This window comes from Pongo abelii, chromosome 13, assembly GCF_028885655.2.
Source record: "Pongo abelii isolate AG06213 chromosome 13, NHGRI_mPonAbe1-v2.0_pri, whole genome shotgun sequence".
Taxonomy (NCBI): Eukaryota; Metazoa; Chordata; class Mammalia; order Primates; family Hominidae; genus Pongo; species Pongo abelii.
In genome coordinates this window covers 116412181-116436184 of record NC_071998.2, presented here as the reverse complement: position 1 = coordinate 116436184, position 24004 = coordinate 116412181, and the positions used below count along the sequence as shown (strand labels likewise).

Here is a 24004-nt window from a genome sequence, read left to right as displayed (position 1 = left end):
GTTTCGCTCATGTTGCCCAGGCTGGAGTACAATGGTGCAATCTCAGCTGACTGCAACCTCTGCCTCCTGGGTTCAAGTGATTCTCCTGTCTCAGCCTCCTGAGTAGCTGGGATTACAGGTGTGCACCACCACACCTGGTTAATTTTGTATTTTTAGTAGAGACGGGGTTTCACCATGTTGGTGATGCTGGTCTCGAACTCCTGACCTCAGGTCATCTGCCCACCTTGGTCTCCCAAAGTGCTGGGATGACAGGCGTGAGCCACCAAGCCCGGCCTACGTCAATCTTTTTTTTTTTTTTTTTTTAAAACAGAAATCTCTGTTCACTTGAAAAGCCAAATAGATCCAAAGAAGGAAGATGAAAATTAAATACTTAAATTAATCAAAAGGCACTATGATACCACCTAAAACCTACTGCCACAGTGGTAGTAGACTAAGGAAGATCAAGCTACAGCAAATCATGTAATGTGAATGTTAGCGATTACATAGCAGGAAGCACATTTGCTTTCCAGAAGACTACGGTACAGTGTTCATTTGGGCCCAAGAGGATATTTGGCCAGGAAAGGATCAAGATGGATGAAGGTAAAGCCAAATCAAAGGAGTAGGTACAAAAGAGAATCCAAGCTACATAGTCAAGCAGATAATGATGGATCAGACTTCTTCCTTCCAAGAAACATTTGCTGCACTGTGCTGCCTCCCCCCTCAACCACCCTCCACCCCCTACCCCATGGCTGCTCAAGCCCAACTGCCTACTCCTGCCTTACAGGGTGCTCAGCCACCGGGACTAGGTTTGGGGTTGCCCAGGGCTCTTGCCATAATTTAGCATAGACCTTGGGGATTGGGTTGGCTTTGTTGCTGGTTGTTCTCAACAAAGAAAACCCTGAAGCATTCACATGCAGAGTAGTCTGAGCTTCTCCAATCACAGTCAAACACCCCCACACAACATCCTCAAAAGTCTGAAATCTTGCAACAGCTGAGCGATAGTTAAAGCTGCAAGGCTCACAGAATCATCAAGGAAGCCAGAATGAGACAATGCAGATAGGAAGTCCCAGCAGTTAATCTCAATCCTTCTTTCTCCATTTCGGATAAGCTCAGACATACCTGATGTGGGATATAGAAAGCTACACTGGAGCAAGCTGGGTCTTCTGCTGAATTCGTCATCAAATACCAAGGGAAAACAAGGGGTGGGGTGGATTTTATTCTTAAAAAGCCTCAGAAGTTACTGTATTATAAAGGGACATGACTGAATAGGTAAGAAACGGATTCTTCATTGTGAATTTTCCTGATGGCTTCTTCAAGGCTCATAGAGATGTTGATCACCTGTATTTTGGAGCGGTGCTTCATCTTGTCCTCCTGGGGTATGTAATTGGTGACTACTACTGCTTTAAAGCATGCGTTGTTGATGCGAGAAATAGCTGGACCAGAGAAGATTCTGTGAGTCAAGATAGCATAAACTCTGGTGACTCCAGCCGAGAGAAGTTTGTCAGCTGTATGGTAGATTGTGCCACAAGTGTCAACCATATCATCCACAAGGATAGCCACCAGATCCTTCACATCTCCCACAAGCACCATGCGGTCCACTTCATTGGCCTTTGTGAATCAAGGCAAAGTCCACATTCAGCCTGTCTGCAATGGAGGTCACTCTCTTAGCTCCACCAGCATCAGATGAAACAACAGTGCAGTTCTTCTGCTCAGAGATATTCTCCCTTATCCACTTCAGGACACCTGGCTCTGTACAGATAGTCCACTGGGTTATCAAAAAAGCCCTGAATTTGAGAAGCATGTAGGTCCATGGTGATAATAGGATCTGCACCTGCTACAGATAGCATGTTTGCAACAAGCTTGGCTGAGATTGTCACCTGACTCTTGTCTTTCTTATCCTGCTGGGCATAAGGGAAGCATGGGATGACTGCAGTAAGCTGGCTCGCTGAAGCAGTCTTGCAGGTATTAGTCATGATCAAAGGAACCATTAAATTGTCATTGATTTCGCCACAACCACTCTGAATGATGTAGACATCCTTTCCACGTACACTTTTGCCAATTTCCACACAGGTCTCCTAGTTGCTGAATTTCTTAGTCACTACCTTGCCGAGCTCCAGGCCCAGGCGGTCAGCAGTTTTCTGAGATAAGCCCTGGTGGGAGCTGTCGCTGAAGATTTTGATATTCAGGATCCTGGCCAACTACCCTAAGCACTCTTCACTAAGCGATCACTGCTGCTGCAGAGACTGGAAGCGAAGTCGGCCCAGAGACTCAATACTAACCTCTTTGCGATGCTACTCCGCCATCTTCAAGATAGGCAATACTTTGAACTTTGAACTGTTTTCAATTAAACATACACACACACACACCCCCCCACACACACACACACCCACACACACCCCTTATATTGGGAAGCGCTCCAGCATCATAATGAAGTCAAAAAACTAGATTCTGATCCTGCATCATTTAGATAAGTTATTTATCTAGTCTGAGCTTTTGTTTCCTTAAGTTGCAAAAGAATAATCTCTTTCGGAATTATGGCAACATCTACATATACTAAACCTTCAGTAAATTGTAGATACTGATAGCAATATCTTTATTATTAAATCAGAAAACACAAAATTTTGTTTCATAGTACCTATTGAATGCTTTTTCTTCCAGAAATTTCTAACTATTTATGTAGCTATACAGTTTCCATAGTTGTGCAGTTGACTCAGGCCAAAATTGCTGTTTGCCTAAACTTATTAAATTATTGGAGATAATTATAGAGTGGGTTCTATAATCATGATGCCTTTAGTAGTAATAGGATTTGGTATTTTATTTAAATGATTATTTTCTTACGTATGTAGGCTGATTGTTTTTTAAGTGCTAAATACTTACAGTGCCTTTCTAAATTGCAGTTTGTTCATATCAACAACTTAAAACTCATCTGCAGAGCACATCAACTAGTGCACGAAGGCTATAAATTTATGTTTGATGAGAAGCTGGTGACAGTATGGTCTGCTCCTAATTACTGCTATCGTTGTGGAAATATTGCTTCGATCATGGTCTTCAAAGATGTAAATACAAGAGAACCAAAGTTATTCCGGGCAGTTCCAGATTCAGAACGTGTTATTCCTCCCAGAACGACAACGCCGTATTTCCTTTGAGGCCTTCGCCCATCCTGCTGACCCATTTTTCTTCCCTCTTCTTACCCCAATTTTCTTGTATTACCCTCTATAATATACTTTTTATTGAGCACTTTGCTGCTGAAATGCTGCCTCTTGCCTTTTTTTTTTTTAAATTTTAAATTATCTAAATTTATTGTTTGTTGTGGTGTCTATAGCAAAGTTTTTCTATCAATTTTCCCCCATCCCATCCCCACCCTGGACTCATTTGAGAAGACTTGAGAAATGTCTTGATACTCACACTGCTGCATGTAGCTCTTGCTTATTTACTGGTCTGGGAAACAGGATGTGTTTCCTTTTTTTAAAAGCCAATTGACAGATTACACCTGAATACTCCTCCTTTTGTATCATTCAGCCTTTTGTTTTAGTTTGGTAAGTTTTAAGAAATTTCAGCAGCAAAGTTGTTATTCAGTGGGCACGATGGACTCCAAATGCCTCAAGTTATGTATACCTGTCCCAGATGTAAACTTCATTGTCCTTTGTTGGATGATATTTTAAATGGATATAAAATAAATTGGTCTAAAGGGCTGCCCTCCTTGTTGTGTTTTTAAATTTTAGTTAAAAACTGCTACAGCTTATGACTTTGTACATTAAGATAATTGTATTGATCTTTTTTTCAGATTCCTTGTATTTTTTAATAAAGTAATCTTAAAACTCAGATAGGTTAAGTGTTAGAAATTTTAAACAGCTTACATTGTTAGCGTAAAGTTATCTTTTCTTTTTTCCTAATCAGAGTTCTTGACCCTTTGGTTATTGAGTTTAAAACTTCAATTGAAATTCAATAGTATTTATTTTTAAAAAAAATCACTAAACTGTGCCTAAAGAACATAACTGCCATATTAATGTTTTGGTTTATATCCTCTATAGTAATAGAAAAACATTTAATACTTGTAATGCTGATGTGTTAATTTGATACCAGTTGAGTAGAATGTGATCAATCCAGTTTACAATCTATCGTGAGTATTATTAACTAAAATCTATGTACTTTTCAATAGGAATCATTCTTCTCTTGCTGTAACACTTGACCTTAACTTTTAGAAAGTGTTCATTTTTAAACTGCAACTGGAAAGGTTGAAAAGTTAGGACTCTTGTATTTGTGAACTGTAATCTGAAGCAGATTATTTAAAGTGTAGAAAAAGAAACAAGTTGTTCTTTTTTGCAAAGGTCTGTGATACCATATTTCAGCTTTGTGTAAGTAATTTGAATATCCAAAGGGTTGTGATAATCAGTTCTTAATCCTAGCCACTAGACTACCAGGGACAATGATGATCAGTTCTTAATATGCAACTGTCCACTTCATAAGGACAAGTATTCCAGTATCTCTTATGATTGTAGTCATAAATGATGTTGGAATGTACATTTTGTGAAATAGTTGGTATCCCTTTACTATAATTAATTTTTGTTATTCCAGGAAATACTTGTGAAGCCAGCCAATTAATAAAGCACTTTAGCATCTGTTCAGGTAGTTTTGAAAACCAACTTTTCCCCTTCAGGATAAGAACTTCCAGGTTACCTAAAAATGCAATAAAAAATCTTTATAGTCTAAGCTTCTTGGCATATAATTTTTCATCAGGGTTTTCTTTTATTAAATGAGCACAATACTGTTTTGATTTAATTTTTTTCCCTCAAACCACCCAGCTCCTTACATAGTTTTTAATTATATAGCTATATGAAAGAGGTGGCTAAGACATTTGCTGCACACACTTGAACTAATGTTGGGTCAGTAGCTTCGTGTTACTGCCCTGACCCCAGTGTAATTCAGGTGGAAAGGTATTTTTATCTTACAGGGATATGTAGCTATGTATTTTACTAATTGTGAAACACTGGAAATTAACGATGCAGACAACTTGGTGTGGTCTTTGAACAGCTCTCTGCAGTATTTTTTTTTTTCCTGTTACCATAAATTGTATTTAAGTGCTTGCTTTCCACTTAAGTTGTACCAATAGAACCGGTAACTCCCAGCCCTCCCTGTTTGACACTCCTTAGCTTAGATTGATGTAGTTGTTTTTGTTATCCCTATAATGTGACTTTTATTTTTAAGTCATCGTGTACTGCATTTGTTTGTCACTAGTTGGGCACGTGCCAATAATATTCTCTCCATTCCTTAACTGCCATCTCTGTTTTGCCTGATTTCTCTTCAACTGAATAATGGCTTTTTGCATGGAAAAAATAGTTTTTACTATTAGACATGTAAAGGGAAGAGAGAGCTAATGTATTGGACTTTGTGAGCCTACAAGGAATATTTTGGATCCCTCCAATAAATAAGGGCTATGTACTATATGTACTACATAGAGTAATTGTGGTGGAAGATACTTGCAAGTCATAGATTTATGGGCAGGAGGATTTGTTACTCCCTGTATCTAGGCTGAATGTAAACTCCCTTATGTTGTATCAATGGGGGTAAAAACTATTTTTATTTGCCTATGATATATTTGGTTTCTAATAAAGTGCCCTAGGCTCTAGTGAGAACTGTCTACTTTGAATTGCCATTTACTCCCTTTCCTCATTTGGCCGATATGCTCTTGGCTAGCTTTTTATAAGTTAATGTGTTTCCCCAAAAAGTTTCACTACTTTATGTTCATTTGAGTGTGATCCTAAAACACCTGGATCAACAGTACATCTCATATGCATCAGCTCCTATTCTGTCTGGATGTCTAGAACTGTTGGAAGATTTTGATGTCGTAAGCCCTAGGTTTTGCTTTGGGAAATAAGGTTTGAAATATTGTTCATTGCATTAAGATTTGTGTGTGTTTGCTTTGTAAGCCCAGCACCAGGTTTTGGAAAATGCCTGTACTGTGAAAGCAAATCAGGACTCTTTCTGAGCCTCTTTCATTGTCAGAAATAGAATCACTTTCCATCAGCTTCCAGGAAACTGTGTATCTGGAGTCGAAGAGATTTAACATCAAGAATCCAGATTTTTAAATGTAATTGTTTTTTAAATGCTAATGTTTGTAAAGCACCTTCAGTTCTTCGGATGAAAGGTGCTATATTCCCTCAGTGTAAATTAATAAAAAGATTATAGGAAGTTTGTCAAAAAATTTAATGCATAGTCTGTAGTATGTCCTGACAAGAAGTTAGCATTTTATATAAGAAATTAAAAAATGCTTATTCCTCCACTTGGTTGCTTGACTGGTGAACAAAAGTGAAACTTTCTTTTTTGTTTTGCATTTGACTCTGAGCTAAGTTCCAACTCTTTAAAGGCAATGTTTATTGTTACAACCTCGATCCAGTGCCCAGAACTATGCTTCATGAGATCATCACAACTCTTTAAATTGTATATTTACAGTGTGCAGTGATGCTGATGAAATACACAGTAGTAAGCCAAAAAGAAACATTTGGAAAGTCCCCTAGCATGAAGCCAGACACACTAGATGCTTGGGGAAGGTTGGTTCTGCATTCCCCTCCTGTTAGTTTTCTATTTCCCTATCAATTTATTGGTGAATTTGTGCCTTTACCCTCATGAGAGTAGGCTTATGCTGGCTTAGATCATTCAAATGTTTTCTTAATTCAAAAATGCATGACATTTATAGATTTATGTTGTCAACAAAAATACTACATAAGTATATTCCACTCAATCCCTAGGTACCCACTATGCTCAGCAGCACTCTGCTTTTGTATACAAATGGTGGGTTATAAAAGACTGCATGGAGGCATTATGGAATAGCACAGGCTTTGGGATCAGATCTAGGTGAAAACCCCAGCTCTGTCATGCAGTAAGAGCAACTAACCTGTATACAGCATATATAGCTAAATTGTTACGTTCTCTATTTTGTGATGCCCTTGCTATATGGGTCTATGACTATATTACCTTTAATTTTTTTTTCTTGGTAGAGATGGGGTCTCCCTATGTTGCCCAGGCTAGTCTTGAACTCCCGGCTGAAGAGATTCTCCTATCTTGGCCTTCCAAAGCACTGGGATTACAAGCATAAGCTACTGTGCCCAGCCCAAACTTTTATAAAATTAATTAATTTTGTTCATCCTTCTCTAGAACTTTTTTCCCCCTAGATGAGGAAATAGGCTTAGAGAGGATAGGTGACTTGTCTAACATTGCACAGCAGAGCTGGAACTTGAATCCCTAGAGGACACACCAGAGTACATCTTTAGCCCTCCATTTTAAGCAATATTGGTTATTGTAGCTGTGTAACCCTGAACAAATTGAATTTTCTGAATCTTAAGTTTCTGTGTCTAAAATAAGAATATCAGACAGGGTTAATCTCACTATTAAAAATAGCACACACAAAGCACCCAGTATCTGGTCCAAAGCTGCCTTTTATTAAGGGCTCATACTCATAGGCCATTTGTTCAAATTCATTGTAGTTGGGAAGAATAATCCAAGGTAATGTATAATTGCTAACATAGTGTAGATTTTGTAAGTAAAACACATCTGGAGAAGGAAATGTTTGATGTAGGATGGAGTAATTGGGGAAGATAAAGAGGAAGTGTGAATTAAATGTGGACTGGAATGATGGGATTTGTCTTACAGAGTAAAAATAAGCAGAGATCAGTTGGACACAATGTGAAGACTCGAGGATCCTTTTTGGGAAGGCGTAAGAAATGAATAGCTCCTGTTCTATTGACAATATCTGCCATATATCAGTGAGGATGGGTCAATTATGGAAGATGCTAAAAAGCAGGCAATGGATTTTTAATAAGGAATATAATAGATGTATTTCAAGATTACTTCCCTAGTGAGTTGATGATCCCCCTTCGTCTGACACAAATTATTCTGGAGTTCTTTCCTCTCTCTGGCTTGATAATATGGGTGGAAACTGTTGGTTGAGATTGAGGTGATTTGTGGTTCTGTGACTTTAGGATTACATGAAATACTAATTTGGGGGACCAACAGAGATTTGACATTTTTTCTTTTTCAAAGCAATTTTTCAAATCCCACTACAATTTACCATCAGTATTACTTCATACATGGAAAGTCATTTTACCATTAAAGATGTAGGTAGGACCATCTCAGAAGAAAAGACAGCTCTTTACACCAAATACATTTGGTTTTGTGAAAAACTAGTATCCTAATTTTTGCCATTTATGGAGATAAATGAGAGATTTTCCCCACCCCAATGTTGACATGTACTACTCGAGGCTGTCATATTATTGAGGCATAAAAGATGTTCTAATAAAATGGAAGTGACTTAAGAGAAAGTTTTATGCCTCCTCCCAACTCTGAACAGATGCTGAGAATTTACCAAACAAGTTCACACAGGAGTAGAGATTTAGAGAGGCCTTCCCACCTTCAAGAATTTTATAATACTTTAATGAGCCGAGTCTTATTTTCAAGGATGGCTTTGTTAAAGCAGAAGAAGGGTAACTAATTATGCTTATGAAAGGCAGTTTTGCATGCTTGTTTGTCAAAAAATACAGTACAATTTATTTTAAAATTGATTAATTGGTGTAGAACTTGCAATGGTCACAGAATCAGGATGGTCAGCTTACATTCAGGGATCACATTTGTCCAGGCTCAAAATGGAATACGTTGCTTTTAGTATGGAATTGGTTCTGTTTGTAGTGCTGATTTTTCTTTCATGGTAATTAAAAAAAATCTTACTTTCTTAAAAGCCTGCACCCAAGCTAGTGAGGTTTTCTGCAGAGGATTGAGCATCCAAACCATGCTTTATTTTGGTGGATAATCTTACAGTTTTCTGGCTGGGTCCTTTTTGAGGGGTAGCTGTGAGCTGTGAGACAATTTCAGCAAGATGTAGGGACAAGGATCGCACTGGAGGTGGCTTAAAAGGAAACACGTTTGTGAGAGTTGCCTCACTCTCACCTGCTAGAGGAAATTGGGAGATTTCAGGGCTTGTTTTCGGTCCTGGCGTGGTGCAGAGGTGGAGGGGCGCCAGCAGGTGTGTGGTATGCAGGACGCAGAGCCAGGAGAACCTGGGGCAGGTGTCTGGAGCCGGGGGTGCAGTTCCTACTTTTCGGCGCATGGTGGCGCTCGGGTCTCCTCCGGCCCTGCTAGCAATCTCTAAGGCACCTCCGCTGCCACCTGCAGTCTCAACCAAACCTCTGGGTGGGCAGCGCGGGATGTGACGGGCCGAGCGTCCAATCGACTGACATGTTTCCGTCCACACTGCTGCTCTAGCCAATGGGAGCCGAGGAGAGGCGCGGAGGAGGCGGGCCCCGCGGCAAGCCTGGCAGAGGCGCGAGGCCCTCCTCCCGCCTCTCCGCCTACTCCAGCCTCCGCCGCCTCAGCTTCCCGAGCGAGCCCTGCGGCCGCCGGAGCAGCTCCCGCGGCGGAGCAGGAGCCGGATGGTCAGAGGAGCCCGGCAGCCCCAGCAGCCGCGGAGTCGCCTGGCCCCCAGGTGCGGGGGCTGGGTGGAGGCCGGGGTTGGGGATGGGGTGGGGGCCAGGGAGCGGGCCCAGGGGCAGCGGCTCGGAGCCGTGGAGCATTCGGGGCGCAGAGACCGGAGGGGCGGGGGGTACAGGCTGGGGGGACCTGGGGGGCGCCTGCAGGCGGCGGCGCGGGCTGGGCGCGATCGCATCCTCGAGGCCAGGTGAGAGGGGCGTGTGAGGGAAGGGGCGCCGAGGGGTGAGGCTGGCGGCGCAGGGCCGGGAGGGGCAAGGCGCGCGCACCTCTGGAGGGGCCGTGGAATGCGGGGGTCGCCGGGCCCGGAGAGGCGGGGCGTGGAGGGGGCAGTGCACGGTCGGGAGCGGATGGGCACAGGAAAGGGGAGGCTAGGGGGGCTTGCGGGGGTGACGAGGCAGACAATGAGTAGGTGGAGGTGGGTGATTTTGGGGGAGCTGGGCTGTGACGAGCAGGGGTTGAGGATGGGGTGAGGGACCAGGAAGGTTTGAGCTCAGGGGGAATTGGGGGAACGGTGAGTCCCAGGAGTGCTAGGTCTTGGTAAATAGGGGAAACAGGGCATGAGGCGTTTGTAAGGTCAGATCTGGGCTTGGCGAGCCTGTGGACCCAGAGGGTGGTCTGTTCTTGACTGGCACGGTAGCGCCAGGAGATGTTTTCTTGTATGTTACTTTTAGTTACCGTGTTATTTGTTTGGTCTGCAGACTGACTGGCACAGTGGAGAAACCGCCTCGAAAACGGAGAAGCAGGTAAGGTAGTGCCTTCCTATTTTGCTTCATGTTTTTCTTTTTGCTTGGCTGCACCTGTGCCGTACTGCATACTTGTACACTGTCAGTAGATGAAGTTTCTTATTTATCCCCCTTTTAAAAGAATATAACCACATGCATGATTTTTCTTTTGAGGACTTCAAATTACTACCTCTACAGTCGATTTCTTTTTTTTTTTTTTGGTATCTAAGATAATGTGGGAAATCTTGAGAAATCCTACTTTTTTACTTTTTGATGTTGTGTAAGGATCTCAGCTAGTTTTTTTTGTTTTTTTTTTTAACCTTAGCCATAATTTCATTTTCTCCAGCATCTCTGTTTAAAAAGCTCATCTTGGCTGGGGTGGCTCATGCCTTCAATCCCAGCACTTTGGGAGGCTGAGGCAGGAGGATCATTTGGGCCTGGGAGTTCAAGACCAGTCTGGGCAACAGAGCAAGACTCCGTCTCTACAAAAAATTGAAAAACTAGCTGGTCCCATAAATATATACACCTACTATGTACCCACAAAAACAAAAAATTAAAAAAAAAAAACCAACTAGCTGAGTGGGTGTTGTGGACCTGTAGTCCCAGCTTCTCAAGAGGCTGAGGTGGGAGGATTGCTTGAGCCCAGGAAGTCAAGGCTGCAGTGATGCAGTGAGCCGTGATCATGCCACTGCACTCCAGTGTGGGGAACACAGCAAGACCCTGCCTCAAAAAATAAACTAATTTTATTGAGCATCTACTATGTGCCAAGTACTGTGTACGAATGCTCTATATGTATCTTCTCCTATAATCCTCAAAGCACCCTAAGAGAATATGTAGTGTTGTCACTATTTTACAGAAGAGGGAACTGCGACACAGAGATGCCAAATATTTACCCAAAATCATGCATCTAGTAAAAGATAAAACCAGGATTTGAATCCAGACAGTCTGACTCCAGAGCTTAAGCTCTTAACTGTTATACCTTAATGCTGCTAATAAATATACAATTGAAAGTAGGTTTTCTTATTGCTTTATCTTTTGTCGTTGGACACTGTGTAGTTAACTCGAATGGTTGAACCTTTGGAAAATAGAAACAAAGAGTTTAAGTAGTCCACAAATAAAGTGAATTAGTTCTTGAGTAATGAAGATGAAGATATATTTATCACATAAACATTTTTGACTGCATTCCATGTGAAAGGTACTACATAGCAATTCTGTGTAGTCATTAGATGATTCCTTTTTCACAGATGTTGGCATTGACCTAGAGAAAGTAAGCTACTGTAGTTATGTGACCAGCAGGACTACTTTCATAGTTAATATCTGGCAAGTTATTGATGTTAATACACAGAAAACCTCAATAGTAAATAGACACGAAATGCTGATGGTGGAAGTGCTAACAGAGTTTCTTTGTCACACTTTAGGCCTGTACTGTCCAATCCAGTAACCATATGCAGGGTGAGCACTCAAAATGCATCTAGCATGACTGAGGAACTAAATTTTTAATTTTATTTAATTGTAATTAAATTAACTTGACAAACTGCTACTTGATCACCTATTGGAAAACGTTCAAGTATGTTTTGAACAACTTGGGTATGCGAGTCTGTATTTTTCATCCGTCATTTTATGAAATCTAAATATATATAAAATATTTCCAATGAGAATTTAGGGTCTGAAATGAGATAAGTATAAAATACACGCTAGATTTCAAGTTAGTACAAAACTTGAATAAATAAAATTTCTCAGTAACTTTTTATATTGATGACATAGTGAGATAATATTTTAGGTATATTGGATTAAATACTTTTTTTTTTTTTTTTTTGAGACAGGGTCTGGCTCTGTCACCCAGGCTGGAGTGAAGTGATGCAATCTCAGCGTACTGCAACCTCCACCTCCTGGGCTCAAGCCACCCAGCCAACTCAGCCTTTGGAGTAGCTGGGACTACAGGCGCCTGACACCTCACCCAGCTCTTTTTATTTTTTTTTGTAGAGACAAGGTTTGGCCATGTTGCCCAGGCTGGTCTCAAACTCCTGGGCTCAAATGATCCAACCACCTTGGCCTACTAAAGTGCTGTGATTACAAGTGTGAGCTGCCATGCCTGGCTGTAAATAAAATTATTACTCAAATTATTTTCACTTACTTTTTCCTGAGACAAAGTCTTACTTTGTTGCCCATACTGGAGTGCAGTGATGTGATCTTGGCTCACTGCAATCTCTGCCTCCTGGGTTCAAGCAATTCTCTTTCCTCAGCCTCCCGATTAGCTGGGACTGCAGGTGCCTGCCACCATACCCGGCTAATTTTTGTATTTTTAGTAGAGACGGGGTTTCAACATGTTGGCCAGGCTGGTCTCAAACTCCTGGCCTCAAGTGCGCTGCCTGACTAGGCCTCCCAAAGTGCTGGGATTACAGGTGTGAGCCACCGGGCCTGGCCTTCACTTACTTCTTTTTCCTTTTTATTTTTCTTCTGAGACAGGGCTTGGCTCTGTTGTCAAGGCTGAAGTGAAGTGGCACAATCACAGCTCACTGCAGCCTCGACCTGGTAATCCTTCCACCTCAGCCTCCCAAGTACCTGGGACTACAGATGTGCACCACCATGCCAGGGTAATTATTTATTTTTTTTAAGAGACAGGGTCTCACTGTGTTGCTCAGGCTGGTCTCCTATGCTCAAGTGATGCTCCAGCCTTGGCCTCCCAAAGTGCTAGGATTACAGGCATGAGCCACCATACCCAGCCTTTCTTTTTATTTTTTCTAATATGGCTACTAGAAAATTAAAAGCCGCATACATTTAACTTGCATTGTATTTGTTTGCATTGTATTTCTTTTGGATAGCTCTCATTTAACTCTCATTACCCCACTGCCAGACTCTTCAGTAGCCTTGTGACTGGTTTCCCTATCTTGAATCTGTAGTTCCCTCCCTTTACTGTGCAAATCGATCTTGTAATTCTCATGCTTAGGATCCCTCTGTGCTTCCTCATTGCTTATTGAACATCATTCAGACTTTTAGCCTAATCATATAAAAAAAATTGCCTTTATTTTACTTCTTCATACTTTCCCAGCCACGGTTAATACTTTGGCCATATCGATTTTCAATGATGGAACTATTAAATGTCTACTTTTAAATGATTTAACTTTCTGGTGAACCTTCAAGATGAATTAATTGCTGAATGTGACTCCATGCTCCATTTGCCATTCCCAGAACTTATGTTCCCTCTTTGCTTTGGTTTTTTGTTTTCAGGGTTGTTGTTGTTGTTGTTGTTGTCGTTTTTTAAAGACAGGGTCTCACTCCAGTCCAGGCTGGAGTGCAGTGGTGTGACAATGGCTCACTGGAGCCTTGACTTCTCGGGCCCAGGTGATTTTCCCACCTCAGCCTCCCAAGTAGCTGGGACTACAGATGTGCATCACTATGCCCAGCTAATTTTTGCATTTTTTGTAGAGATGGGGTTTTACCACGTTGCTCAGGCTGGTGGTGAACTCCTGGGCTTATGCGATCCGCCTTCCTCAGACTCTCAAAGTGTTGGAATTATAGGCGTCAGCCACAGCACCTGGTCTGCTTTGGGTTTTTGTATGTGATTTCTTTTTCTCTCTGGAGTACTTTCTCCTTGCTCCTTGACAAGCCCCCTCCTTTAAGGCTTTGCTCAGTGAGGGCTTCCCCCCACCCTCCATCTGCTCCACCTTATTGGGTCCCATCATGGCCTGTACATATACTTACATGAAATGGTCTGGGCTGAATTTGAATTCAGCTCTGTCAAATGTAGTTTGCGAGATCATGTGCAAGTTAATAAGCCTGTCTCTGTCTCAGTTTCCTCATCTATATAGTAGAAATAATAGTTCTTCCAGCGTGGTGGCTCACGCCTGTAATCCCAGCACTTTGGGAGGCCGAGGTGGGCGGATCACCTGAGGTCGGGAGTTTGAGACCAGCCTGACCAACATGGAGAAACCCCATTTCTATTAAAAATACAAAATTGGGCCGGGCACAGTGGCCCACTCCTGTAATCCCAGCACTTTGGGAGGCCAAGGTGGGCAGATCACAAGTTCAGGAGATCGAGACCATCGTGGCTAACACAGTGAAACCACGTCTCTACTAAAAACAAAAAAAATTAGCTGGGCCTGGTGGCGGGTGCCTGTAGTCCCAGCTACTCAGAAGGCTGAGGCAGGAGAATGACATGAACCCGGGAGGCAAAGCTTGCAGTGAGCTGAGATCATACTACTGCACTCCAGCCTGGGTGACAGCAAGACTCCGCCTCAAAAAAAAAAAATTGGCTGGGCGTGGTAGTGCATGTCTGTAATCCCAGCTCCTCGGGAGGCTGAGGCAGGAGAATCGCTTGAACCCAGGAGGTGGAGGTTGCGGTGAGCCGAGATTGTGCCATTGCACTCCAGCCTGGGCAACAACAGCAAAACTCTGTCTCAAAAAAAAAAAAAAGAAATAATAGTTCGACTTCCCTAAGGTTGTAAGGTGCCTAGGATAGTGCCTGGCACATAAACACAATAAATTTTAGGTTAAAAAAACACCCATCAAATATCTTTTATTTCCCACTTCTTTTCAAAATGAGAAGATTAAAAATAAAGGCCAAGAAGAAATGAAAGAAGCAGATAAAGCCAGTGGCAGAATTAGTGCATAGACCGGAAAGTCCTGCATCATTGCTAATGGTTGCTTTGGTGTTTGGCTCTGAGTTTTCTGGAGTAATATGAAGAAGAAAATAAAGTTCAATTTTCAGATTCATGGTATCTCTAAAATCAAACATGTGTTGTGAGTTTTTAAAGATTGCTTCTTGGCCAGGCGTGGTGGCTCACATCTGTAATCCTAGCACTTTGGGAGGCCGAGGCGGGTGGATCACCTGAGGTCAGGAGTTTGAGACCAGCCTGGCCAACATGACGAAACCCCATCTCTACTAAAAATACAATAAATTAGCCAGGTATGGTGGCGCGTGCCTGTAATCCCAGGTACTCAGGAGGCTGAGGCCAGAGAATCTCTTGAACCTGGGAGGTGGAGGTTGCGGTGGGCTGAGATGCACCACTGCACTCCAGCCTGGGCAACAGAGTGAGACTCCGTCTTAAATAAATAAATAAATAAAGATTGCTTCTTATACTTCTCAATCCAAGTGAGTTATTGCCAGTGAACAGTCTCCACAGGGCCAAAGCAATGTGGTTTTTTTTGGTATATGGCTCTCTGATGGTTTGGCTTGATTCAGAGGTAAAGAGAGATGCGTACACTGTGGGGACTATGTGTGTTTTGTTCACTGTTTATACCCAGCAGCTAGAATAGCATCTGGCATGTAGAGAACAGTTTATTGAATTTTTGAGTGAACAAATCCTTTAGTAATTCTCCAGGAATTTAAGTAAGCATCAGGTTGCAATGAGTTTAAGTTTATTTTCTCAGTCCAGAATCATGAGGCTATATATTCTGCATGCCTGATTTAGGTTAGATCCTGATCATGTCGGAATTTTGACCTGAATGGACAACCAGCACACATATTTAAAGGTCCTATGGGCAGGACCAAGATTTTCCTCAGAAAACAGTGCGGGGGTTGCTCTAAAACTAGAAAACAAAATGTACAGTTAAGACCCCAAAGATGAATTATAGAATAAGGATGTAATGGTTGTAGCCAGATATTTAAAAAAATAGGTGTTAGGCCGGGCACGGTGGCTCACACCTGTCATCCCAGCACTTTGGGAGGCCGAGGTGGGTGGATCATGAGGTCAGGAGTTAAAGACTAGCCTGACCAAGATGGTGAAACCCCATCTCTAAAAAATACAAAAATTAGCCGGGCACGGTGGCGCATGCCTGTAATCCCAGTTACTTGCGAGGCTGAGGCAGGAGAATCACTTGAACCTGGGAGAAGGTTGCAGTGAGCCGAGATTGCTGCACTCTAGCCTGGGTGACAGAGCAAGACTTCGTCTCAAAAAAAAAAAAAAAAAAAGGGGTATTAGTTGCTGGGCATGCTGGCTCACACCTGTAATCCCAGCACTTCAGGAGGCCGAGGCTGGCAGATCACGAGGTCAGGAGTTTGAGACCAGTCTGGCCAACATAGCGAAACCCTGTCTCTACTAAAAGTACAAAAATTAGCCGGGTGTGGTGGCAGGCGCCTGTAATCCTAGCTACTCAGGAGGCTGGGGCAGGAGAATCGCTTCAACCTGGGAGGCGGAGGTTGCAGTGAACTGAGACCACGCCATTGCACTCCAGCCTGGGTGACAGAGCGAGACTCCATCTCAAAAAAAAAAAAAAAAAAAAGAAAGGTATTAGTATCAGTTTTATACTGTGGCTATAGAAATTCTGAATATCAAATGATAAAAATTCCTGGTAAACACTTCAAGATGAATTAATTGAGGCAGATGAATGGTGTGAGCCCAGGAGTTCAAGACCAGCCTGGGCAACATGGTGAAACCTCATCTCTACCAAAAACACAAAAATTAACCAGATGTGGTGGTACACACCTGTAGTCCCAGCTACTTGGGAGGCTGAGGTGGGAGGATCAGCTGAGACTGGGAGGTGGAGGCTGCAGTGAGCCATGATTGCACCACTGCACTCCAGCCTGGGCAACAGTGAAAACCTGTCTCAAAAAAAAAAAAAAGTAAGTTAATTGTTGAATGTAGCCTTGAGTAACTGATTGAAAGGGTCTGCTATGTAGAGTTGTTGACAGTTATATTACATATGTAGTACATTTTAGAAAACAGTTGACAGAATTATGATTTTTTTGTGTTTTTTTTGTTGTTTGAGATGGAGTTTTGCTTGTTGTCCAGGCTGGAGTGCAATGGTGTGATCTCGGCTCACCGCAGCCTCTGCCTCCTGGGTTCAAGTGATTCTCCTGCCTCAGCCTCCTGAGTAGCTGGGATTACAGACATGCGCCACCATGCCCAGCTAATTTTGTATTTTTAGTAGAGATGGGATTTCTCCATGTTGGTCAGGCTGGTCTTGAACTCCTGACCTCAGGTGATCCGCCCGCCTCGGCCTCCCAAAGTGCTGGGATTACAGGCATGAGCCGCCATGCCCAGCCCAGAAGTAGGATTTTTAAAATTTTTATTTATTTTTGAGATGGAGTCTCGCTCTGTTTCCGAGACTGGAGTGCAGTCGTGCTATCTCGGTTCACGGCAACCTCTGCCTCCTGGGTTCAAGTGGTTCTTGTGCCTCTGCCTCCTGAATACCTGAAATTACAGGGGTGCACCACCATGCCCAGCTAATTTTTTCTATTTTTAGTAGAGGCAGGGTTTCCCCATGGTGGCTAGGCTGATCTCGAACTCCTGGCCTCAATTGATCCGCCTGCCTTGGCCTCCCAAAGTACTGGGATTACAGGCGTGAGCCATCATGCCTGGCCTAAAATTATGATTTTTATTTTAGGATATTGATGCTAAATAATTCTTTTTGATAGGTGTTAGTTAGTGGCTGAGTTATCTTTTGAGAACATTTCTAGTGCAGACCAAACTGTAAGACAGTTTAAGAAAAACAAAGACAGTTTGAGATAAGAACCTCATGCACTGTTATTATTTCTTTGTATCTTTTTCCCCTTAAAACTTTTATTTCCTTATCATAGTTCATCTTTGTACCCTTATAAGGTACTGAGGGGGAGCTCAGTAAAACTAGTGAACCAATAAATGAATTGGTGGCAAGAGGAGTTAGTGTGGGATGGGTTTGGTCGTCCAAAATAATGTGATACTATTTAATGCCCCTGAAAAACTGCACTGAACTGAAAGGAGTTTTAAGATTAGGAAACTTTGGCCAGGCGCGGTGGCTCATGCCTGTAATCCCAGCACTTTGGGAGGCTGAGGCGGGCGAATCACCTAAGGCTGGGAGTTCGAGACCAGCCTGACCAACATGGAGAAACCCCGTCTCTACTAAAAATACAAAATTAGCCTGGCGTGGTGGCACATGCCTGTAATCCCAGCTACTCAGGAGGCTGAGGCAGGAGAATCGCTTGAACCCGGGAGGCGGAGGTTGCAGTGAGCCGAGGTCGTGCCATTGCACTCTAGCCTGGGCAACAAGAGCGAAACTCCATCTCAACAACAACAAAAAAAAAAAAAAAAAAAAAGATAAGGAAACTTGGTCTCTATGTGCTTTTGGAAAATTCTGAAGAGTCCAATATGTCTGTTAATGATGTTTGGGTTATGAGCTAGAGAATCCTTTCTGGTCCTATTGGGAACAAGATCCATTTGTTTGGATAGGATTCACATTGATGAAAGCTTTACTGTATGATTTGGGGGCTTTTGTTGTTGTTGTTACATATTTAAAGCAAAGGGATCCGGGTATTTTGTTGTTGTATGTAATTTGTTTAAGAAACATTTGAATGCTTTCTAGTTCTGGGTTCTAGGGATATAGATATGAGTGAGGTGGCCGTTGCTGGGGAAAATCTCATGTATTAATGGGGAGACAGACACTGAAATATGAGACAGTGTAATGACTTTGTGTATATACAAAGGTTTACACAGTATATACAAAGGGTTTATAGGAATTCTGCATACTGGTAGTGAGGGCAGTTTCTGCAGTCATTTATCTAAGTTCTGAAGGTTTAGAAGGTTAATGTGGTGGTAGTGTGACTATTGAAATGACGAGATGACAGCCTAGATGTAGACTGACTAATAATGAGGTCTTGGGTGAACTAAATTCAGGACCTGAACCAAGATAGTGTCAGAAGTGGAAAGAAAGATGTTTTTAAGAGCTTGGGCTGTGGTGTCAGACTAAGGGGTGGTTCTCAACTAAGGGGGATTTTGCCTCCTGAGGGACATTTGACAATGTCTGGAGACATTTTGGGTTGTTACAACTTGGAGCACCTAGTGGGTAGAGGCCAGATATGCTGCTACACATCCTAAAATGCATGGGACAGCATCCTAATCTAAGAATTCCCCAGCTCATTAGTGCTGAGGCTGAGAAATCTTGCATTAGAGTTTGAATCCTAGCCCTTCCAAATGTCCTCACCAATACTTGGTCTTGTGATTCTTTTTTTTTTTTTTTTTTTTTTAACAGGTCTGTAGAGGTACAATTGGCATACAGTGAGCTGTACATATTTGAAGTGTACAATTTGATAAATTTTGAAATACATGTATACCCTTAAAACCACCATCATTGTTGCCATTCTGTGGGTGTATAGTGGTATGTGTCATTGTGGTTTTCATTTACCTTTCCCTGGTGACTGATAATGTTGAGTATCTTCATGTGCTAATTTGCCATTCATATAACTTAGTAAAGTGTCCGAATCTTTTGCTCACTTTTTGTCAGTTGTCTTCTTACACAGTTGTAAGAGTTCTTTATGTATTCTAAAAACAAAATTTTAAAAAGCGAAAAATTTTTTTTGTTTTTGAGACAAAGTCTCACTTTATTACCCAGGCTGGAGTGCAGTGGTGTGATCTCGTTTCACTGTACCCTCCGTCTCCCAGGTTCAAGTGATTCTGCTGCCTCAGCCTCTGTAGTAGCTGCGATTAAGGCGCCTGCTACCACACCCGGTGAATTTTTGTATTTTTAGTAGAGCTGGGGTTTCGCCATGTTGCCTAGGCTGGTCTCGAACTCCTGACCTCAAGTGATCTGCCCACAGCGGCCTCCCAAAGTGCCAGGATTACAGGCGTGAGCCACTGTGTCTGGCCACAAATTCGTTATTAGGTATATGTTTTGCTTATATTTTCTCCCATATATGGCTTGCCTTTTACTTTACTCCACAGTATCTTGAGATGCTTGCAGCTTGAATAATAGGTTGGATGGGAATGCTTTTATTTATTTATTTATTTATTTATTTATTTGTGAGATGGAGTCCCACTCTGTTGCCCAGGCTGGAGTGCAGTGGTGCGATCTTGGCTTACTGCAACCTCTGCCTCCCGAGTTCAAGTGATTCTCCTGTCTCAGCCTCCTGAGTAGCTGGGATTACAGGCACGTGCCACCATGCCCAACTAATTTGTATTTTTAGTAGAGATGGGGTGGTTTCACCACGTTGGTCAGGCTGGTCTTAAACTCCTGTCCTCGTGATCCGCCCGCCTTGGCCTCCCAGAGTGCTGGGATTACAGGCGTGAGCCACCGCACCGGCCTGTGAATGTTTTTAATTGAGACAGCAGACACAGGAGCAAGAGCAAGTTTGGGATGGTAAGAACATGAGTTTATTTTGGCTATATGGAGCATAAGGTGCTTCAATGAACTGTCTTTAACCAGGTGGTTAAAAATATGGGTGTTTTGCAGAGAAGCAAGATAAGGGCTTCAGGTATAGATTTTAAAGCATTCAGCAAACACTTGGTGATCCAAGTCACGCAAATGAATGGAATGGCCGGATGCGGTGGCTCACACCTGTAATCCCAGCATTTTGGATGGCTGAGGTGGGTGGATCACGAGGTCAGGAGTTTGAGACCAGCCTGGCTAACATGATGAAACCCTTTCTGTACTAGAAATACAAAACCTAGCCGGGCGTGGTGGTATGCGCCTGTAATCCCAGCTACTCAGGAGGCTGAGGCAGGAGAATTGCTTAAACCCAGGAGGTGGGGGTTGCAGTGAGCCAAGATTGTGCCACTGCACCCTAGCCTGGGTGACAGAGTATGACGCTGTCTCAAAAAAAAAAAAAAAAAGGAAAAAAGAAAAGAAAATGAATGGGATAACCTAGCGAAAGCATGTTGAGTGAAATGCAAAGAAATAGAACGTACAGTAACACAGTATGAAAATAGACCAAACTGCTTTCTGTCTTTTGGGTGTTATCTCTTTCTCTGCAGTGTTAATCTGTCCACTGCAGGGTGTTTCTGCAGGTAGCCGTCAGGTAGTGTTTATCTCTAGGAGTTTAGATCTCTGTACTCTTTGCTGAGAAACAGGTTCTGAAGGTAGTTTCGTGGAAAACTAGAACATTTTTCTAATCTACACTGAAACACAGGACTATTCTAGAATTACAGAGCTTGTGGTAGGTTTGCCTCAGCAACGTCCCTACAGCAAATGCAGTGGTTTTGGTAAAGCCGTTTCTTGTAGCATGTGTCAGTGAAAACCTAGGGCATAAAGCCAAAATTCAATTCTGTGAAAGCAGACTCTGCAGGGCCAAGATAGCATGGTCAATGTATGCAGCATTTTCACGGTAATATTTTACTCAAGAATGAAACCTAGAAGAGTTAAGCAGTGATTTTCAAGGGCGTTCAAAAGGAGCTCATAGGTCCCGTGGGACTCATTCAAGGGCTTCCTGGAGGGTAGAGTGCTAGGAGTTGCCAGAGGGAGATTAACAAGCCTAGCCTCAGGCTCTTCTACTATGTTTTATGTATGTATATATGTTTATTTTTATTTCTTTCCTTTTTTTTTTTTTTTTTGAGACGGAGTCTTGCTCTGTTGCCCAGGCTGGAGTGCAATGGCACAATCTCGGCTCACTGCAACCTCTGCCTCCTGGGTTCGAGCGATTCTCCCTCCTCAGCTTCCCAAGTAGCTGGGATTATGGGTATCTCCCATCATGCCTGGCTAATTTTTTTTGTATTTTTGTAGAGATGGGGTTTCACCATGTTGGCCAGGCTAGTCTTGAACTCCTGACCTTACGTGATCCACCCACCTCGGCCTCCCAAAGTGTTTGGATTACAGGCGTGAGCCACCGCGCCCAGTACTAATAATTTAAAAAAAAAATATCTGTTAGCTGGGTGTGGTGGGCTTGCACCTGTAGTCCCAGTCCCAGGTATTTGGGAGGCCGAGGTAGGAGGATCACTTGAGCCCAGGAGTGAGTTAATGCCCAGCCTGCACAATATAATGAGACCTCTGTCTCTAAAAAAAAAAAAAAAACTGTTCAAACCAAGATCCAGGTAAGGTTCATAACTTGTAATTAGTTGAGTAGCTCTTGAAGTCTTTTTTAGTCTATAGCTTTTCCACTCATTTTTTCCTGTGCTATTTATTTTTTGAAGAAAGCATGTTCATTATTAAGAGTTTTCCAGTCTTGTCTGGGAGCAGTGGGTCACACCTGTAATCCCAGTACTTTGGGAGGCTGAGGTGGGCAGATCATGAGGTCATGTCTTTACTAAAATACAAAAAAAAAAAAAAAAAAAAAATTAGCCGGGATTGGTGGTGTGCAGCTGTAGTCCTAGCTACCCAGGAGGCTGAGTCAGGGGAATCGCTCCAACCCGGGAGGTAGAGGTTGCAGTGAACTGAGATTGTGCCACTGCACTCCAGCCTGGCAACAGAGCCAGACTCTGTCTCAAAGAAAAAAAAAAAAGAGGTTTTCAGTCTGAATTTTTAATTTTTAAAAAAGTTGGTATATAATTTACATAGGGTGAAATTCACCTGTTTTAGTTCTTTGAATTTTGACAAACGTAGTTGTGTAATCACAACTATAATCATGATACAGAACAGTTCCATCACTCCCCAAAATTCCCTTCTGTCCCCCCTGACCAATTGGCAACCACTGACCAGTTTTTCCACAGTCTGAATTTTGCTGACTTTATGACCCCATGGTATCACTTAGCATGCTTCTCTGTTCCATTTGTGTCTTGTAAATTGATAGAGTTAATTTGTTTTTTTGTTTTAAGAATGCTTTGGCTGGACATGGTGGCTCATGCTTGTAATTCCAGCACTTTGGAAGGCCGAGGCGGGCGGATCACCTGAGGTCAGGAGTTCGAAACCAGCCTGGCCAACATGGTGAAACCCCGTCTCTACTAAAAATACAAAAATTAGCTGGGCGTGGTGGCGGGCGCCTATAATCCCAGCTACTCGGGCGGCTGAGGCAGGAGAATCGCTTGAACCCAGGAGGTGGAGGTTGCAGTGAGCCGAGATAGCATCATGGCACTCCACCCTGGGCAACAGAGCAAGACTCTATCTCAAAAAGAAAAAAGAAAAGAAAAAGTGCTTCATAGAAGTGATGTGAACTTTCATTAAAGCTTCTCTTTTTTATGTTAGGAACCCATAGTAATCGGTATCTAGATTTATGAATTCATTAGGGTTGCAAATGTTGAAATTCTAATTGTTTTGCCCATGCGCGGTGGCTCACACCTGTAATCCCAGCACTTTGGGAGGCTGAGGCTGGTGGATCACCTGAGGACAAGAGTTCAAGACCAGCCTGGCCAACATGGTGAAACCCCATCTCTACTGAAAATACAAAAATCAGCTAGGTGTGGTGGCACATGCCTGTAATCCCATCTACTTGGCAGGCTGATACAGGAGAATCACTTGAACTCGGGAGGTGGAGGTTGCAGTGAGCCGAGATCATGCCACTGCACTCCAGCCTGGGTGACAGAGTGAGGCTCTGTCTCGAAAAAAAAAAAGAAATTCTAATTCTTTCATTCCTTCTTTTTATTTTTTTTAAGTTGGAGTCTGCGTGATCTCGGCTCACTGCAACCTCCGTCCCCTGGGTTCAAGCGATTCTCCTGCCTCAGCCAACTGAGTAGTTAGGATTACAGGTGTGCACCACCACTCCTGGCTAACTTTTGTATTTTTAGTAGAGACGGGGTTTCACCATGTTAACCAGGCTGGTCTGGAACTCCTGACCTCAAGTAATTGGCTTGCCTCAGCCTCTCAAAGTGCTAGGATTACAGGCGTGAGTGCCATTGTGCCTGGCTCATTCCCTCTTCATTATTAGCTGGAATACTTCCAGAAAGAGACATTTCCCTTACTGACTGAAACAATTTTTTGAATTTTATTTATTTATATATGAGAGGGAGTTTTGCTCTTGTTGCTCAGGCTGGAGTGCAATGGCGTGATCTCGGCGCACTGAAGTCTCCGCCTCCTTGATTCAAGCGATTCTCCTGCCTCAGTCTCCCAAGTAGCTGGGGTTAAAGTTGTGCACCACCACACCCAGCAAATTTTTATATTTTTAGTAAGGATGGGGTTTCTCCATGTTGGCCAGGCTGGTCGTGAACTCCTGACCTCAGGTGATAGACCTGCCTCAGACTCCCAAAGTGTTGGGATTACAGGCGTGAGCC

General features: G+C 42.8%; 3 protein-coding genes across 5 annotated transcripts in view; 2 read left to right on the top strand and 1 right to left on the bottom strand.

Annotated features, from left to right (window-relative positions):
• Window positions 1–3671, top strand: part of PPP6C (protein phosphatase 6 catalytic subunit) — a 41798-nt gene extending 38127 nt beyond the window's left edge. Inside the window, exon 7 of the mRNA XM_002820206.6 lies at window positions 2877–3671. Coding sequence (XP_002820252.3) covers window positions 2877–3125 — 249 coding nt within the window. The 3' untranslated portion in view covers window positions 3126–3671. The remainder of the gene's footprint in view (window positions 1–2876) is intronic.
• LOC129048014 (ribose-phosphate pyrophosphokinase 1-like) lies at window positions 1186–1686 on the bottom strand. Its single transcript, XM_054520618.2, has one exon. The coding sequence runs from the start codon at window positions 1567–1569 to the stop codon at window positions 1225–1227; it is 345 nt and encodes a 114-aa protein (XP_054376593.1). The 5' UTR covers window positions 1570–1686; the 3' UTR covers window positions 1186–1224.
• A 5588-nt stretch (window positions 3672–9259) lies between the features above and the next one.
• SCAI (suppressor of cancer cell invasion) overlaps window positions 9260–24004 on the top strand; it is a 188277-nt gene continuing 173532 nt past the window's right edge. The window contains exons 1-2 of one of the 3 annotated variants that reach the window (XM_024252813.3): window positions 9260–9451; window positions 10155–10199. In XM_024252813.3, coding sequence (XP_024108581.1) covers window positions 9399–9451; window positions 10155–10199 — 98 coding nt within the window. In that variant the 5' untranslated portion in view covers window positions 9260–9398. The remainder of the gene's footprint in view (window positions 9452–10154; window positions 10200–24004) is intronic. The other 2 variants (XR_008509997.2, XM_009244859.4) reach the window with 2 other exon arrangements.